Source organism: Ciconia boyciana, chromosome 6 (genome assembly GCF_034638445.1).
Source record: "Ciconia boyciana chromosome 6, ASM3463844v1, whole genome shotgun sequence".
NCBI lineage: Eukaryota > Metazoa > Chordata > Aves > Ciconiiformes > Ciconiidae > Ciconia > Ciconia boyciana.
The window spans coordinates 322,564-339,835 of record NC_132939.1 but is presented as its reverse complement, the minus strand read 5'-3'; the positions used below and the strand labels follow the sequence as shown (position 1 = coordinate 339,835).

At 51.1% G+C, this 17,272-nt stretch overlaps 1 protein-coding gene across 4 annotated transcripts; it reads right to left on the bottom strand.

Moving 5' to 3' along the window:
• Positions 1-1,923: 1,923 nt before the first annotated feature.
• On the bottom strand, positions 1,924-17,266 carry RIC8A (RIC8 guanine nucleotide exchange factor A). 4 transcript variants are annotated; one of them, XM_072864158.1, is made up of 11 exons: positions 17,128-17,266; positions 15,388-15,566; positions 12,227-12,274; positions 9,432-10,046; positions 8,699-8,793; positions 7,669-7,819; positions 6,895-6,990; positions 6,466-6,610; positions 5,852-5,996; positions 4,701-4,820; positions 1,929-3,829 (listed from the first exon to the last, which is right to left on the bottom strand). In XM_072864158.1, the coding sequence occupies exons 2-11, from the start codon at positions 15,469-15,471 to the stop codon at positions 3,709-3,711; spliced, it is 1,620 nt and encodes a 539-aa protein (XP_072720259.1). In that variant the 5' UTR covers positions 15,472-15,566; positions 17,128-17,266; the 3' UTR covers positions 1,929-3,708. The 4 variants fall into 4 exon arrangements, with proteins under 4 accessions (XP_072720262.1, XP_072720261.1, XP_072720259.1 ...); XM_072864157.1 differs by lacking the exon at positions 17,128-17,266 and adding an exon at positions 16,863-17,002 and having other exon boundaries at positions 1,930-3,829; XM_072864161.1 differs by lacking the exons at positions 15,388-15,566; positions 17,128-17,266 and adding an exon at positions 16,863-16,949 and having other exon boundaries at positions 1,924-3,829.
• Between the last annotated feature and the right edge of the window lie 6 nt (positions 17,267-17,272).

Here is a 17,272-nt window from a genome sequence, read left to right as displayed (position 1 = left end):
CAGCTTGCTGTTTGGGTCTCCCCCTTTGTGAGCTGTCCAGCCTCAGAGACCCTCAGAGGGCCTGGTTTTCAAGGATCAGGAGTTCCAAATGCCATGAAAGTCAGGCCTTAAGGCAGGACAGAATCACTTCAGTCTGGAGTGAGTTTTCCAGCTCCCCGCACCAGACCGAGCACCTACCAACTCCTTTGAGAGCTCCTCCTCAGATACCCTTCTCTTAGTCACGATTGTTCAGCTGCTGCAGACTTGTAGTGTTTATTCTTCAGATGAAATCTCTGCTAATCAGGGGACAAATGCTGTCATGGGGGGCCTGCCCCCCATTCCTGTTCAGGAACACCAGCTCAAGCTGCTGGAAGAGCTTTGAATCAGTGTAGTGTTAATTATTTAATAATAAAAAGAGTTCTGATTCTTTTGCTGATGTCACCTGAGGGTTTTTCTGTAAGCTTCACACCTTCCCTAGTGTTTGAACACATTCTGTCCCCACCATCACCACTCTTTTTCACCTGATTTTTTTTTTTTCCCTTCTTTTTCACCTTACACACGTGCCTTTCCTCCCTGTAAATGCTGTCCCAGGGAGAGGCAGTATCAGTCAGAGCACTGCAGTGATGTCCTGCTCGTTCCCGAGTGTGCCCTGGCAGATGTACTTTGCATATCACAGGTGTAGCAGAGCCTCTTCCCTGCAACAGGGCATGAATTTCATCACCTCAGCACCCAAATTTGGCTGTGGGGACTGAAGTCACACCCAGGTGGCCCTGGCTGAGCCATCTGTTTAGAACAGCAACTGTTCTAGAGGCAATCCCAATCAGTACCAGCTCTAGACGAGCACAACAAAATGCAAGGCATTTTATGCCACCAATTTGTTACGGTTAATGCTAAATCGCAGAAAACCCAAGCAAAGGGAATAAAAGCATCTGAGCACAGAGCTGTGTCTTACGAACACAACACTGGAACACTCTTACTGACTTCTATGCCTAAAAGCTCTTCCCAGGGCAAAGCTAGAGCCTCAAAACACTGTCTTATGGCTGTTTATATCATTTTTAGTGTTTGGACCTAATACTCCACTGCTATAAATCAGACTAGCTCTAAGGACCCCACAGAAGCCTGGCACATCTGCTGCTAACGCAACAGGAACAGAGAGTTCAGCGCTTGGTGTCCCAGCTGCTTCCTTGAAGAAAGGTTTGAACGAGTTCCTATTCAGAGGAGCAGACTTGTTTATCCAATGCACAATTCAAATACATCTGCGTGTTCCTCCTCGCAGCCAGGACCAGCCCAGCAGCTGTGTTTGAATGCGCAGGCTCAGGAAAAGCAGAAGGGTTGTTCTCTCAGTTTGCGGAGCACCAGAAGCCTCGTTGCTTCACGCTGAAAATGGTGGTGATGTATTGGTTTTAAACTGTACCCCACTTAAACCCTTACTCCAGAAGCGCTCCGTGCCAAGTCCAGCCCCTGCACCAGGGCTTTTCAAAGCAGGGCCTGTCGGTTGCAAGTCAGGGTATTAAGCACGATAGAAAATTAGAATACAACAATATCAGAAGCACTGCATTAAAAATACACCCCCCACTTTTTCTTTTGCATGGAAAGCTTTGGAGAGCTTTAACAGCTAGAAAGAGATCAGAGGTCTGCATTTTCACACGGGTCTGCGGTGGCGTTTTTTAGTAGTTACTTAAAAAAAAAAAAAGGCGAGAGATGCAGTTGGCCTAACGACTCCAACTGCGATACACTGAAGCTATACTCATGACAGAAGCCTATCTGTGAATCTTAGTGGGTCAGTTTTACATAAATGTTGTGTACCCCTGGGAGAGCCTGGAACTTTAATCATGACTACTAAAAAAAAATTCTAAATCACTGAAGAACTAAACTACACGAAGCACACCTTCAGCTTTTCACAGAGAGACCATCTTCAGAAGACAAGCACCAACTCCTAAAAATACACAGGCAGGAACACTTGCAAACCCCCTGCTCGTCCCCACTGCGCATCTGCAGCCTCCCCAGACCCAGATTTCCTGGATGTGGGATCTGGTGCCCCGCTGCAGAGCCTGGCCAGGCTGTCCTGCCTCCCCAGGCTGTCCTGCCTCCCCACCAGAGCCGCAGCCCCGCTGCCTTGCGGGGAGTCAGAAACCTCAGCAGACCCACACAGCCAAACAGTCATCGAGGCTGGCCCGTGTCCTGCAAAGGCTGAGCAGCAAATCCCTATTGCACAGACGGAAAACAGCTGGCGTACAATTTTCAACCATTACGGAGCACTTGTAAAGGGAGATGAACAGTCCTGTAAACAACTGCGTGTTGTGAGGCCCGAGGGATGGAGCTAAGATTGTTTTGCAATCCTCAAGCTTCAGTGCTTACTTCAACCTTGGGATGCGCCATTGTGTTACAGTTGGTGGTCATGGTGCAGGGAAAGGTTCTGGCTTAGCCTCAATTTAATGCTACAATTTTACCTCCCAAATAAAACTGTAAAGTTCAGGGTGATGGGAGCAGAACCATGTGCCAGTCAGAAACAAAGATACTTCCTCACTTGCTCAGAGCCATCACGTTCGATGAATCACTGACATGCGCCTGTTTGTCAGGTTTTCTTTATTCTAGCATCACTTTTGCATTCCTACTTGTGCTAATAAGTTTTGGAACTCTGGTACATGAGACAAACTGGCAGATTTTCCTTAAAACAATTTTCTTTAAAAAGAGAAAAAAAACAAAACAGGAAAAAAAAAAGACAAATCTAAGCCACAGCGAAGGACAGGACCAACACCAGCCCCTGGGTGCAAACAGCAGTGGACCTGTGGGGAAGCCAAGGCAGATGAGGAAGCAGCAGACAAAGCAGAGATTGTGGCCTTTCATTTGGAAAGTGTGAGACAGGGAAAGGCTAACGCCAAAAACTAAACTCCGTGGTAACAGGAGCATTGCACAGTGCCAGAGACTGAACATCAGAGTGTTCCTGGCAGTCACCTGCGCGTTTCTCTCCCGTGGCTGATGGGAATGCTGGAAGCTTCACACAAAGGCTTTGCTCTCCTCCCCGCAGTGCACACACCGCTGCTCCCCTCGGCATTCACGTACACGCTTGTAAGCCCACACACTCCTGTTTCTGCACAGACACCGCCACGCTCACAGCCATACGTAGCGCACGCACGTACAGCTACCTGCTGATGAAATGGATGCACTATGCCCAGACACCCCGCAGACACCGCTCCCCAAGACCTGCCGTGAACAACCGCTCACACCCCTCTCCTGCAGTCCCACCTGCGTTCCTGAGGAGCGGCTCCCCACACATCGAGACGCCCACACGTAGCCACGCACAGCAACGTGCACGCCGATGAGCGGCCACGCAAGTGTCGGCTCATATACAAGATGCTCCGCAGATTACTGAACCCTGATGGTGTGACAGAACGATCTTCCCCCCACCCTTCTTCCCAAACATCACTTTTTTTTTTTAAATCCTAGTGGAACGTCCTGGAAGCAATTTGGAGTCTGAAATCCTCAAGGCTGCCAACAGGAGAGACTGAGGTGGAGCCAGGCCATGAAGACCCTCTGGAAGGAGAGGTGGTTATGGAGCTGGGAAGGAGGCAGGAGGTGTTCCTTGTTGTGGACTGAGGGGTCCAGGCTGGATCCAGATCCCACAGGGAGAGTCCTGGCCCAGTACTAGCCTCTGGGTGCAGCACCAGTTCCGGAGGGAGAGCGGATGGAGGCTCCCCAGCTCTCAGAGGCTGGGGCGAGAGGTCTGGATCAGTCCAGCCCCAGGTCCGAGTCGGACGACGACCTCTCATCAGCCACATCACGGATGGCGTTCTCCATGGGGGCCAGGTTGCCGCTCGGCGTGATGCCCATGGGCTGGATGACTTGCTCTCTGCAACCAGGGAGGAGAGAGGGGAAGGCAACACAAATTTGCAGCAGACACTGCAGGAACAGATGAGTACTACAGCAGAAACGTGGGGCTTGTGGAAACTGCCCCGAGGCAGCCGAGAACAATCCCAGGCCACCTTCAAGAACCCCTTTTTAGAAGTGGGGGACAGCTCTAGCCATAAAACCTCCAGCATGCTGAGGCGGTGGCAGGAAGCACGATCCACAAGTGTTGCCATTCTCAGGTTCCCTGGAATAGGCTCAGTTTCAGGGTCCTGTTCTGTGTGGTACAGAATCGCCAGAGGAAAACTAGCGCTAGCATCAGTGTTCCTCTCCCTCTAACGCACAATGGAAATACACGCCGTAGATGTGCTGCCCTTTTCCCTCCCGCCCTTGGGGGTGGTCTGAACTCAGCTGGCAGACGCCGGGTTCTTCTCTGTGGCACCTATTAATGATGGATGAAAGATGACTGGAGAAAGCACTCCTGCAGGGAAAGGGACTTGGTGGCACTGGCTGCCATCTGTCCCCAAAATGCTGCTTCCTACTGAGCAGCCTTGCCAGGACAGCGGCTGCTGCTCTTACTGAGCACCTGGCCAAACCCGGTGAGGCAGCAGGTGCTTGGAAACGCAGTGCAGGCACGCAGAGGAATTTCACAGTATGCCATCATGCCAAAGAGGTGTGCGGGGCTCGCAGTGCCTTCCCCTGCACGTAACAGAGCCCAGCTTAAGGAAATATTTCCCCACCTATCTCCCCCACTCTCTTACATCCCTTCAGTTAGCAGTGGCCTTGGGAATACATTCAAAGAAAGGTCTGTGATAAACATAAGTCAAGACACGCAGGTGCCAGTGCAGTCATGAACATACACAATTTTCTAGTACCTGGACAATTTGTCAAACATGTTGACTAACTTCATGGCTTCATATTCCTTCTGCTCTTCAGTCATCCCTTCCATGGGGTTGGGTAGTTTCTCCTCGACGCGTCCCGTCACAGGGTTAATGCTGCAAGAAGAATAGTGAGGCCAGGGCAAAGGAGGGAGGTAAAGTAGAGGAGCGACAAAAGGGCGGTTTAAAAACCTTCTTTGCCTCTACTGAGCACAGGAACACAGTGGCAAGGCTAGTTGCCATTGCTGCGTGTCTCATTAGCCCCAAGTGCTACCACAGTGCAACATGGTAGCCTCTCCCTGTATGTCCTACGCACAGTCCCTCCCTACAAATCCCCATCATTTCTCTGGTGTGAGCAACATCCCCATCCTGCCAATTCCACAGTCCAGTTTTAAGCCAGCTGCTCAAGAGCAGACGACACTTCATCCCTCTCCTTAAGTCAGGAGGCAAAAAGCTAACACAGAAAAAAGAAAAAACCCAACCCGTAGACCACATGGAACAGGATGCTAGAAAGCATGGGACCCACAGCTGAGCACAGTCCTAGAGCTTTCCCTGCACACCCCTCATCCTCGAGTTACCACCACACACTAGCAGGTGGGGGGGGGAAGAAAAGAGCAGCTCACTCCAGCAGCACAGGGCTCTGGAGATGGAGAGCAGTAATTGGCACTTCCAAACCGGCTGCAAGAAGGATAAGAGGCCATCCTTATCCCTTATCCCAGCACACAGTAAAAGCCTGCCACTGTACCAAGACGTGCGGATGCCAAAAAAGGGTGCAAGATACGGGGATTAGAGCGCTATGTACTGCCAGGTGCACACCATGAACAGGTCTGGTGCAGAAGGGGCTCTGGCTGAAGGAACCCACTTTGCTCTAGAGCCTGTGCCCAGCTGCAGGGACCCAGTACATGCACCAGTGACCACCCACACCATGAACAGCTCAGCCACGGAGGCACTTCATCCAAGGAACAGGTAGAGAGGGTGGAACAGGACAAAGCTAAGGATGAAACTGCTAAGTAATGTGGAAGGAAAAGTGCACGTTAAAGAGCGGGACAAGGGAGATGGCAGGGAGGCAGATGAAGAAAGGGACAGAGCAGGAGTGGGAAGAAAGTGTAGGAAGAGGGGTGCTATAGAGGGGGAGCAGAGTTCTTTACTTGGGCTTTGCTTCTTTGTACTCCTCAGTGTCTGTGTCTTCATCTTCTGAGTACTCTCCCTCTTCCCGACCACCAGCCATGAGGCCTCGTGCTGCCAGGAGCCCTGCTGCATTCCCGTAGCCCGTGTACTTCACAAACCGTGACACTGCCGGGAGAAGGGGAGAGAGACCACCCTGTGCTTCCCCTCCTGCGTCTCCAGCCCCGTCTGCTCCTGTGTGCCCCAACACCGAGATCGGTGCAAGGCCATAGAGACCCAGAAACGCCAGTGCTTCTTTGAACTCTGTGACAGGGAGCAAGGCTCCCACGCTAGGCACCAGGAATGGCAGGGACAGCACCCGCAGGGCGGGGGTCTGAACGCAGCCCAGGCTGTCTGCAGGGTGCTGGGGTGTCCTCCAGCAGAGCTTTTCACTCACTGCTGGCATGAGACAGCAACTCCTTCCCACAGAGCACTTGGATACTCTCCACTTTTCCCTACTCGGTGCATCTGGCCCAAGGGAAGACAGAAGTTCCTGTTGGCTGCAAAGGGTCACCCATCCCACGCTCTCTGGCTTGCCCAGAGGCCAGGCTCCAGGACTCCCTGTCACCAAAGCCCACAACAAGCCCCTGCAACTCACCGCTCTCCTTGCAGAGCACAAAGAGGAACTCGGCTGCACAGTGCTTCACATCGGTGTCGATGTGGGTCATCAAGCGCACCAGCTTGTTCCGCAGCGAGTTCCCCACCTCCGGCCGATTCCTCACGTCCCGGAGCGGTGGCAGCACCTGCAAGGCCACAGTGAGGGGCCACCAGTGGAGCAGGAACAGCAACAGCAGGTCAGATGGGAAAATGTACATGCATTTTACAAGTCAGCTAAAACTAATAAATCCACAGAGCATGGGAGATGTGGAAAAAACACTGTGGGTACCAAGGGCCTCAACCACTCATATATATCAGAACCTAGTAGAGAGACAGAGGAAGTCTGAAGGATGGCAATAATCAGGCGGTTTGCTATTCTCCTCTCTCCTCAGTGCAGCACCATTCAACTTGTGGCTGAATTACAGCATACCTTCGCCTTCAGGAACTTCCTCGTCTGGCGGTGGACTCGGGCACTCTCAGTCAGCAGGTTCAGCACAGGGGTCAAACTCTCCTTCAGCTTGTGTCCCTGCAGAAGCGTCCACAAAACGAACAACACGTTAGTCACACTGAGCTCAACTTGCCTGGCTTGTGGTGGAGAACATGAGTACAGACCATCAGGGAAACAGACGGACACCAAAGCTTTCCAGCCTCTGCTACAGGCAATTCAGTGCTTCACCACTCCTCAAGCAGCATGGCTTTCCAAGCCCTGCTCTGTGGCACGGCAGTGCTAGAAATATTTGTGCAGGGCATCCAGAGTAGAGAAGCACTGCAGTAAAATTCGGAAACCCTTTGCAATAACTCCAGAGACTGACAGCCACAGCCAGCTTGAAACTAATGCAAATTCAGGCTTCCAGAAGCTGCCCACCGGATCACTATCAAGTGAAACAGAGCACCGATATGTCAATCGCCCAGCCAGCCATCTACTGTTCAACCAACCTCACTACCTGCAGTCCATAAGGCAAAGACGCAGTCACCTTCCCAGTCGACAGATGGTGGTTTAGTCCTACCAACCATAACAGTTTTGCCTTTGCTAAAAACTGGCCCTCCTATAAGGGATATCTCCAAGCTAACCATGCCCTGCTGGTGCTCCTGTGGTGTTGGCACTGGGCTTTTCAAGGATGAATACAGGCTGAAGGAAAGGTGCCCTGCAGTGAACTTGTGAAAACGAGCAGTGGCAAACTCACACAGCAGCCTCTCAACTTACCCTGTCAAGGCGTCGCTCTAGGAAATCCAGCAGGATGCTGACCGCATCCATGTTGACACCCATGTACTCAAGTGAGCCTGGCCGGACTTTCGGGGTCAGGAGGACATCCAGACATTTCAGGGGCAGGTTGCCCAAAAGGTTAACGGTATGACTGAACATATGAAAGGGAAGAGAACACATAGTCATGGATCTTTGTTCACAGAAGTTCTTCAGCTATCCAGAAATGAAGGTTCATTACTAACTTCCAGGAGTGCGAGGACCCCGAGATCCAAGCTGTCTTTGGGCTGCATCCCAAGCTCCTCACACCACCAAAAGGGAATCAATTAAACTGCTTTTGGGGTAGTTGAACTATTTGCTGGGAGTCCAAAGAGACTTTCTCAGTGACAACTGAGAAACCACGGATCTTGACACAGCGGCCAAGTAGGACCAATCTGGGCGGTCAAAGGTCTGTCCCTAGGGTCTGTCTCCTGCTGCATCACTCATTCTCACCTTGGTGGTCAATGCAATGCATTGCTTAGGATTCCTCTGACTATGGTTTTCTTGGGTACAGGATGGTGTCACCTGCTCAAAGCTGACACCCCTGGACCAATAATGCTCAGCAGTGTGACCCAGGCAATTTCTCAGCCTGGCTCAAGAGACAGACAGTTAATTAAGGCCAGCCCATGGACTCTTTAATTAAAGTACCAAACGTCTGCTCTGGCAAGCTGCCCACTGAAGTGGGTGGCACTGCTGAGGAGGCCTGACGCAGGATACTGAATATGGGGTCAGGCAGGCCTGGAGAAAGCATTTCCTCCTGCAGACCTGGAGGCTGCGGCGTTAGCGCACATAATTTGACTGTGGGAAGGGCAGGGCTGTTTCCGAGTTCTAGCAGCGTGAGGAACCTGCAGGCCAAACCAAAGATGCCTGCTTGTCAGCAGTGACCTTAGCAATCACCAAAGAAGCAGAGGCTGTTAATGCCAAGGTCAGGCAGGATCTGCCGTGGGGAAACCTGTTTCTAGTAAAGATCATGACCTAGTTATCTAACAAAGACCTGTGGAACTCCTCTGTCCGGTCCTCTCCATCAGCAGAGATCATGAGGCAGTGGCGCAGGAGGGCACCCAAGTGCCGGTACAAAGCAGCATCTTCCTGGTCCCAAAACAGAAAACGAAAACCTCAATCAGGAAACGGGATCCTCCACATGCCAGAGCCTGCTGCCCCTGCAGCCCACAGCCCCATCCCTCCCTCCAGCAGCCTGATAACTGGCAGCAGGGCGTTTAAGTGGAAGTAGCCTCCCAGTTCTCCTTTTGAGGTCACCACACTGTCTTCCTGCTGCCCGATACCTTGCCCCTCACTCCACGACACTGAGTCAGGGGCTGGAAGAGGCCCCAAAACAGGCCCATGGGTTAGCCAGAGATGTTCTCCATCACACCTTCCTTTGACCTCATCCAGAAGGTGAAAGTACCAGGCCACACTCAGAAGCGAGTTATCTGGGGGCTCCGCTCTCCCACTTGTGCAACGAATCATGTCATTAAGAAGGAAAAATACCCAACTTTTAAATTGTAATGCTCTAGAAGTCTTAAGGGTTAATAATGCATTGGGTAGAGGCAGTGCTCTAGGGAGGAAGGTCTGGACACACGAGTCTCTTGCTACCCTTACGCATACCCGGGGGCTGCATGAGGGCCAGTACGTAACATGAGGAAATGCAAGCAGAGGAGAAAACCAGTCATCAAACCACAGCCCGGAGACATGCAAACGCAGGGGGGTGGAACACCCAAGGAGCTTACCTCGTCCACCTCCCTCTTGCTGGAATCAAAGGTGATATTGAAGAGCACTTTCAGGATCTCCATGGCTCGCTCTGTCTCCTGCCGAGGCAAAGGTGGGAGAAGTCCCTCCTCGGTGGCAACTTCGTAGGGGTCCATCCACTTTACACCAAGGGTCAGCTCCAGGGTATCTGTCATCAGGCTAATGCCCCTGAGCTCTTGGGCTAGCTGCTGCCGGATGTCCACTCTCAGCGCCGTCAGCAGGAACAGGAGACGCAGGTCAAAGAACTTGACCTCATGAGGCAGGCTCCTCTCATTGTACAGTTTGATGCGCTTGGCCAGGCCCACCACCAGCCGGGCTTCAGCTGACAGCTCCTGTGCCCTAGGGCTGCTGAAGACAATGTTGCAGAGACATTTGAGGGATTCCAGGATTACATCCAGGTCTGGGACCTCCCGGATGAGCTCCTCCGAGTAATCGATGCCAGCATGCCTGGAAAGGGTCTTCAGGCCTTCCTTGGTGGTGAAGGGGTCAAGGCAGTATTTGTCCCGGGACAGGATGCGGATGCTTTCCAAACACGTGACCTGGCAGGACGGCTGCAGCTCTCTTTCCAGGAACTTGATCAGCAGCTGGGCCATTTTCTGTGTAGTTGGAAACAAGCAATGCCTCGTGCACTGACACTTCAAAGTGCTCCCCCACCACCCTGTAATGCTCTGCCCTGGAAAACGTGAGCATCGGCTAGAGATAGGCCTGCTAACAGCTCTGGTTCAGGTGTGCACTCGGGAAGTGTTTGGCTCTGGCATCTGATCCTGACCCAGTTCAAGCAAGGACACCCAGCAAGAACCAAAGAACAGCTGGGAGAGGGTATGAGATGTAAGGGGAGAGTATCAACAAGGCAACTGCTACAATTGCATATTTTAGCTTCACCCACGGTTAGGATGGTTCAGGTTAACACGGTTTACTTGACAGCTGCATTAAGCTAAGAGAGGGCAGGTCAAAAGAGTCCCTTATGGCTTCACTGAGGAGCAACAACCAATTCAACAGAAGTTCTCTATTCCTGCCCAGAGCCTTAAGATTAGGGAGGCATCTGCTTTGGGTGCTCCAGAAACAGACCGAAAAGGTTGAGAGATGCGTCAGAAAACTGCCAAGGGAGGGGAAAAGGACCTAAGCGAGGTGAGAAGAGCACGTGATGCCCTAGGAAAGGAGGTGAAAAGACCTCAGGAGATTCAAATAAGTAGTACCTCCCTAAACCTCAGTGCTGTCTGGAGACCTACTAGCCCAGATCCTCAGTAGGTACAGACTGGCAGAGCTCCACTAACACCAATTCGCAACAACTAAAATCTAACCCTTGTGGATAACAGCATCACACGCGACAGCAAGCAACGGAAGAGTACAAGAGCAAAGGCAATGCTTCACACAACCAAGCGCAGCTTGGTTTGAAGCATGCGTAGCAACACTTCACATTACACTAGTAATCCACTGCATAGACATTCACACCTTGGTAAGATCTCACTAGATCTCTCTAGCATAACACCGTATCAGAGCACGTGTCTTTCCACGCATATTACAAGAGCGAAGGAATCCAAGATCGCAAGGTTTGCTATCACTCAGTGTAATTGGCTTAACACAGCCTAATCAGTTATACTTCATAATAATAAAAGGGCTGAGGGAAGGAACGAAGAAAAAATGAATTTTAGTCCTTAATGTGAGGCTGCCAGAACTGAACAAGCTTTAGCTCATGAAGTATGCCCCACAATCACACCCTTCAGAAGCGAGAACGCGCAGCCATTCCTCTTCTCCTTCCATACGAGGAGACAGACACAGGAGTTAAAGGTACAGTCATAAGTAACCAAAGCCTCTGACTGACTCAGGTTAACGAGATCTCACAGCGTGTGCCCAGGGCTAAACCTTCCGAAGAACTGAGCACCAGGAACTAGATGGTGATGCTCAATTCATATTTCATGACGCACACCCCTAAAAGTGGAGCACCCCGAGGCTGTGCCTGAATTCACGGCCTGTGTGACTGTCCCAGCTCAAACAGCAAGTCAGTGCAAGGCAAAGAGCTCGGATCTTGTGAGATCCGGTCCTACGCATCAGGCTGTACCCGGAAAAACTTCACGCTAGCGTTAGCTGGCAATAGCACGGACAAAAGAGGTCCCATTGTCCACCCTGGCTGCCTGGTCCACACTTGGTGTGCTAACAGAGACATTAGCACAATCAACCAATGAACTGGACCACAAAACTAATCCAGCTGGAAAATAATCCAGGAAAAAAAGTGTTATTCTTTACGCAGATCAGCCCACCAACCATGTGCAGCCATGCGAGCCATGCCATGCCCTGGCATGAAAGAACTGCAAGAGTAGAAATGAACAGGCAGGAGTGTTTCTTTCCACTGAGTGCCAGATTACGCCAGCTTAAAGTATCTGTTAATGCGCAGCCTTGGTGAAATCCTGCAGCTGGCTCACAGCAAAAACACTTACCCTCTAGAGGCTTGCATGTTGCTATCATCTTTGCCTAGCAGACTCATGCCACAAACACAAAGGATCACACTTTTTATACACCCGTGGCTGAGACTATATGGATCATGGAACCCAAAGGGCTTGCTAATGCTGGAAGAAAGCTGACCTTTATCCTAAAACACCAACTACTGATGGAAAAACTGGAGGCAGATGCTCTGAGCACACCATTCCCTAACCAAGTTAATGAAAAAACACTAATTTCTTTCCCTGTAGGAGCTGCCACCACCAAGCCCTGCTGGACACGAGCATGGAGCAGCAGATTTACTCATCCAAATAAAGGAGAAACCAAAGAGCATGCCTACCTTCCTCTCTTCCCGCTCCTCATCGTCAAAGGTGAAGCACTGAGATTTCTGTGGGGGAAAAACAGAAACAATCTAAATTAATAGGCTAAAAATCCACAAAACTGTTCCCCCAGGCAGGGAAGGGCCATTCAGCTGGAAAGCAGCAGGTCTAAAAACACACTGCAAAAGCAAGCGCATCTTCTCAAGAACAGTCCCCACCGGCACAGAGGCAGGGAATCAGCATGACAAGGAGTGCCACAGCGCTTCGAGAGGTCTACGATATTTGTGGGGTTTGTCACAAGCTGAGGAACAAGACAAAAGTAAAACTTTCCTGCCACTAAGGTTTTCATTTCAGTCCTGCCTTTTCTTTCCAACACTGTTCCTACTTAGGCAACTCCAACTACGTGCTTCACAAGTAGGGAGAATGAATCCGGTTTGAAAAGCAGAGATGGACCATGCCACCAGGTCTGAAGTGCTTTCCTGGAGCGAGATCCTCACTGTTCTGGAGGCCCCTCTTTCTCTTTCAATCCTTGAAAAACATTTGTGATTAGTATTACCCATTGCCCTCTTCCGCTGGCTCTACAGTGGAGGCTGACTGCCACAGGCCAAAGCTGTGCCCATCTGAGGGATGGACTTATTTTTAAATACTGCAGCAGTAAAATGGGCATCCATCACAATCCACATATCCTGTAATAGCCAGTAATTCCTCTGCTCAGTCACGCCACCAAGCTGGGCCTACACATTTCTCCCCTTGATATTTCTTGTTCCTTTTCCTGACCGAAAGTACTGTCTCCCTGCTACTTGCAAACAGATCCTTACGGTTATTCAGGTCACGTTCTTTAAACACGAGACCTGATCTCTACAGCTCCATCACATCCCTTTCCTTAATAAACAGTCCTGCTCTTTGTCCGTGGGAAACATTTCTGTTTCTCACTATTCTGGCTGTTCTTCGATGGACAGTCTCCTTTCTGGCTACATCTGCTTCCAATGACCTGGACAGCACAGGAGATCACAGGCGCCCTGGTGAAAAGGAGCACTTCCCAGTGAATGATGCAATCCTCATTTACACCAAGAGAGCGTTTGGTCCAAGCTTCGAGGATGAAAATGTGTAAAATGTATAAAACACTAATTATGTATGTATAGCTACAGCTAGATCTATAGATAGAGATATGCAGATATTATTGTATCATAATTCTCCCATCATTTTCTTAGCGCTCACTGTCACTTTTTACTGAGTTACACTGCTTACCATTATTGGGTAGCTCTGTAAGCGTAATTAGTCTTACCACAATTGATCATTCTTATACTCTGGACTTCTCTTAAGTGAGTGCAATTCATGGATATCCCATCTATAGGTCTGAACAGCTGAGCTCGCCTCCCACTGTATTTATCACCTTCTAAGTTGTCCAGCTGTCTAACTACCTGATTTCCTGCCCAGTGAAGCCCGGGACCAACTGTGCTGAGCTTTTGGAGATCGCAGGTGTTCCCTGACTCGCTCACTCTGCAAATGCAGCCTCCCTTGCCATTCACCACCTTTTTTACATGCTGCCAACTCCTGTCTGCTTAAAAGATACAGTTTGCAGATTAACTGAGTCACAGTCACCGAGATCCCAGGGCTGGCTTTGGTCTTTCTAGCCTAGAGCAAGCCGTGATGGACAAAGCGATGCCGACACGCTGCTTGAGAAGCCTCAGGCGTGGAGGCAGGACAGCTGTACTCCTGTGGTGCTGTGCCAGGGGCTGCCCTCTCGTGCTTTAGCACTGTGAGCTGATCCGTGCACAGGCTGTTGCACCACATTATGAGGAACTGGCGGTTCAGTCCTGGAACCAACGTGCTCTGCAGACAAGCGTGCCACTTGTTCTTGTCCCATCGCATCCTCTTTGCAGGCTCCTGTAATCTCATTTGTGTACATTTCTGCCATACCCGTGGCTTTGCTTTAGCTGTAGTTTATTCCTGGCAATCAAAAACTGACTGCGTATGCAACAGTGAGTTAAAATATATCCCCAGAAAAAGGATACAGTACCATCAATTTTTACAGTAAAAATGATGCAAGGAAGTTGCTTAGTTTATCTGCAGTTTCATAATCCTCTTTGATTGCTTCATTTCTTCTAGACGGGCTAGCAAAACCACTGACATTCTCACAGGTTACCTATGCTTGATACACCAACAAAGGATCCAGCTGGAGGAATTCGACAGAAAATACTGTGGTTTGATGCCTCAAGCTGGTTACACATCAAACTCTGCACTCCCAATTTCTCCAGCATTACACCTGCTGTAGGTGACATTAATCCTACAGACTGTCAGGGACAGTCTCGGGGGAGGGGACTCGCTCCTTCTTAGCTAATAGCTCCCCCGTTTCAAAACTGACTGCTGGAAATGGTTGCACGCTCTCCCTCTTGCACACTCATGCAAAATATTCACAGGTTTTCCCCACCGGCTTCCCACCTACTCAAGAATGGTGCAGAATGAGTCACGGAGATCTGCAGGGCCAGCCCTACCCTGGCGGAAACCCTCTGAAGGAAATTTCCCTGACAACCAGAGTCTATTTCAAAAGGGATTTACCCCCTGAGATAATCTTTTGCCACTTTAAGGCTAGAAACACTTCCATCTCTGCTTCCCAACCATTCTTTTTTTATACATATTCTATATTCATTATTTACTTCTTATTGTCAGCTTTCAGATCAGGCACCTGTATCAAATTCCAGCAGCCCATCCCTGTCCACCTCTAATGATCTTTTACTTGCAAATCACAACAACCATTCCACCTGCAGCTCCTCCCCAGGCCTCAGTTTTATTACCTCCAAACCTCTCCTTAAAATAAAAGCTCCTCCTACTCGGTCTTCACACTGGTGTTTATGTCCCTGCCAGGTTTTACTTGGGATCTGGATAATAATTAAAAAAAAAAAATCCCTTCTACATGCTTTATTTCCATTATACAAAGGAACCAAGATAAAGAGAAGCTGCTTAGCTGCTTCCTAGCAAAACATCAAGCAATAAACCATCTGCAAGTAAAAGACGAAGCAGTCTGTAACATTTTTATGGCAGTAATGCACAGACAGATGCGCTCAGAGGAGACAGACTGGGGACAGCCGGATGGCACAGAAATCCCACAACATGGCCAACCTGCTTCCAGGCTTGTAAACAGCAGCAGCTGACGTGAGGCAGAGGTTTGGTGCTCACTCACCTCCTGGTTGTAGACCTGAAGCACCTTGAGAACTGTGTCTTGCTCCCCGCTTTCCACGGTGGCTACCACAGCCCTGAGCTCCATTATCTCAACAGCTCAGCTACAGCAGGAGGTGAAAACAGGAGGAAGGGGAGCAAGGGGGCTTCCAGGGCTCCTGGATAACAGCGATGCAAAAGGACCTCGATACACAGATATCAGAGGGAGAGAGAAAGGGGTGGGGAAAGGAAGGAGGGAAAAAAACAAAACACAAAAAAAAGCCCAAGTGAGATCGCTCACGCTGTTGCATCCATAAAAGCAGAGCAGATGGATGACCCGAGTAAAACCAGCAGCCAGCTTCCTCCCTCTCCCTCTAATCCTCTTCTTCCTCTCTTTGCTTTTCAACACTTAATATATGCCCTCCCAGTAAAGCACTGAGGGAAAACCTTTCCCCCACCCAGCCAGGGGATTAACATAGAGCAGATAACAGCAGCTCCCTGAAATAGCTCTCTGCCTCCTCCTCCCCTGGCTGGCCTGATTTCTGCTACTGCACAGGAGGGGGAAAAAAAAATATCCAGAAACATTCCTGTGGAGTAAAAAGGGATGGAGAAGAAAGCCAGACAGATAGGAAAGCATCCTCCTGGCTTAAGGCGGAGCTACCTTTTAAGGTAGTGAAAAGAACAAGATCATTGGGATTTTGTTGCAGTCGCTGCTCCGTGCGGTCAGTGCCCGAGACAGGCTGCACATCAGATTACGGCAGATACACTGCACATGCAGTAAAAACGTACGTACGGGGGATGGCTGGCCTCCACGGCCCAAATCTTTATACCATTACAGAAGATAATGTGCCTCATGATAATAATGTAAATGAGCAGATGTGCATAAAGATGCGGATGATGAGATTATTTCAGACCCAGGCACAAGTTTAACAGCTCACAGAGCCATGCAAGTCCACAGTGTCGGAAAGTAACTCCTAACGGTGGAAAATCTAGCAAATTTGAGTACGTATGCGAGCTCATACATCTGTTTAGACTCTGTGTACCCATGTACCGTGTTCTGCAATATGACCAAGCACCAGTCACACCTAGGTACAAGAAACCACGCTGACCCTGGGACCCTGTGCTGAGAGCCCCCGGGGTTTTGGGAATCGCTCGGGGGCACCAGGTTATCCCCTCCTGCCCCAGCACGGCCAAAGAGAGGTTTTTCGGGACCAAGGGCATGTCCGGCATCTTGGAAGCCAGAAAACTGCGAGAACGGGAGGATGCGCTCAGGCGGGGCAGGCGGCACGGCACCCCCGGCGCTGAGGGGCTAGGGTACCGGCCGGACCGCTCTCCGTTTTTGGGGGGGGAATGGCGAGAGCAGATGGCAGCATTTGCCATATTGCCCCCCACCTCCCTCCTCACGCTCTTGCCTCCTTCCCCTACCATTTTTTTGCACCTCTCAAAACCCCGTCAAGCCCTTTTTTGGCCTAAAAAAGCCGGGCAAAGTGCTGGCGGTACCTGCGGCACGTAGTCCCTCGGAGACGGCCGAAGCGGGCCGGGGCCGCGGGTCTGGGGCTGGGCCCGGGCCCGACCCCGGCCCGCCTGGGCGGGGACACCGGGGGCCTCCGGCCGCCGCCCTTCCAGCCCCGCCGGCCCCAGCAGGCGGGCAGGAGCCTCAGCCCTGCGGGTGAGGCCGGCCCGGGGAGGGCAGGCAGCCGGGCCCGGCCGCTGGCGGGGGAGAGGGGCAGCCAGCGAGCTGGGGCGGGGAGGGAAGCGCCGTTACCTTCCTCTCCGCCGCCCCGGCTTCCTGCCTCATTTCCTGGCCCCAGCCCTCCCCCGACGGTGCCCCGCGGAGGCCGCCGCCTTGCGCCCGGGGCTGGCCGGGGGGGCGGCGGGGCCGGGCCCGGCGCGACAGGCCTGAGGGGTCC

Bases quoted from the DNA above. Each gene is read 5' to 3' on its own strand.
- RIC8A (XM_072864158.1), bottom strand. From the start codon at position 15,471: ATGGAGCTCAGGGCTGTGGTAGCCACCGTGGAAAGCGGGGAGCAAGAC. The intron at 6,611-6,894 runs GTATGCTGTAAT...GTGGCCTTGCAG, and splicing joins GGAAGTTCCTGAAGGCGAAG to GTGCTGCCACCGCTCCGGGA. The intron at 4,821-5,851 runs GTAAAGAACTCT...TTCTTCTTGCAG, and splicing joins TACAAAGAAGCAAAGCCCAA to CATTAACCCTGTGACGGGAC.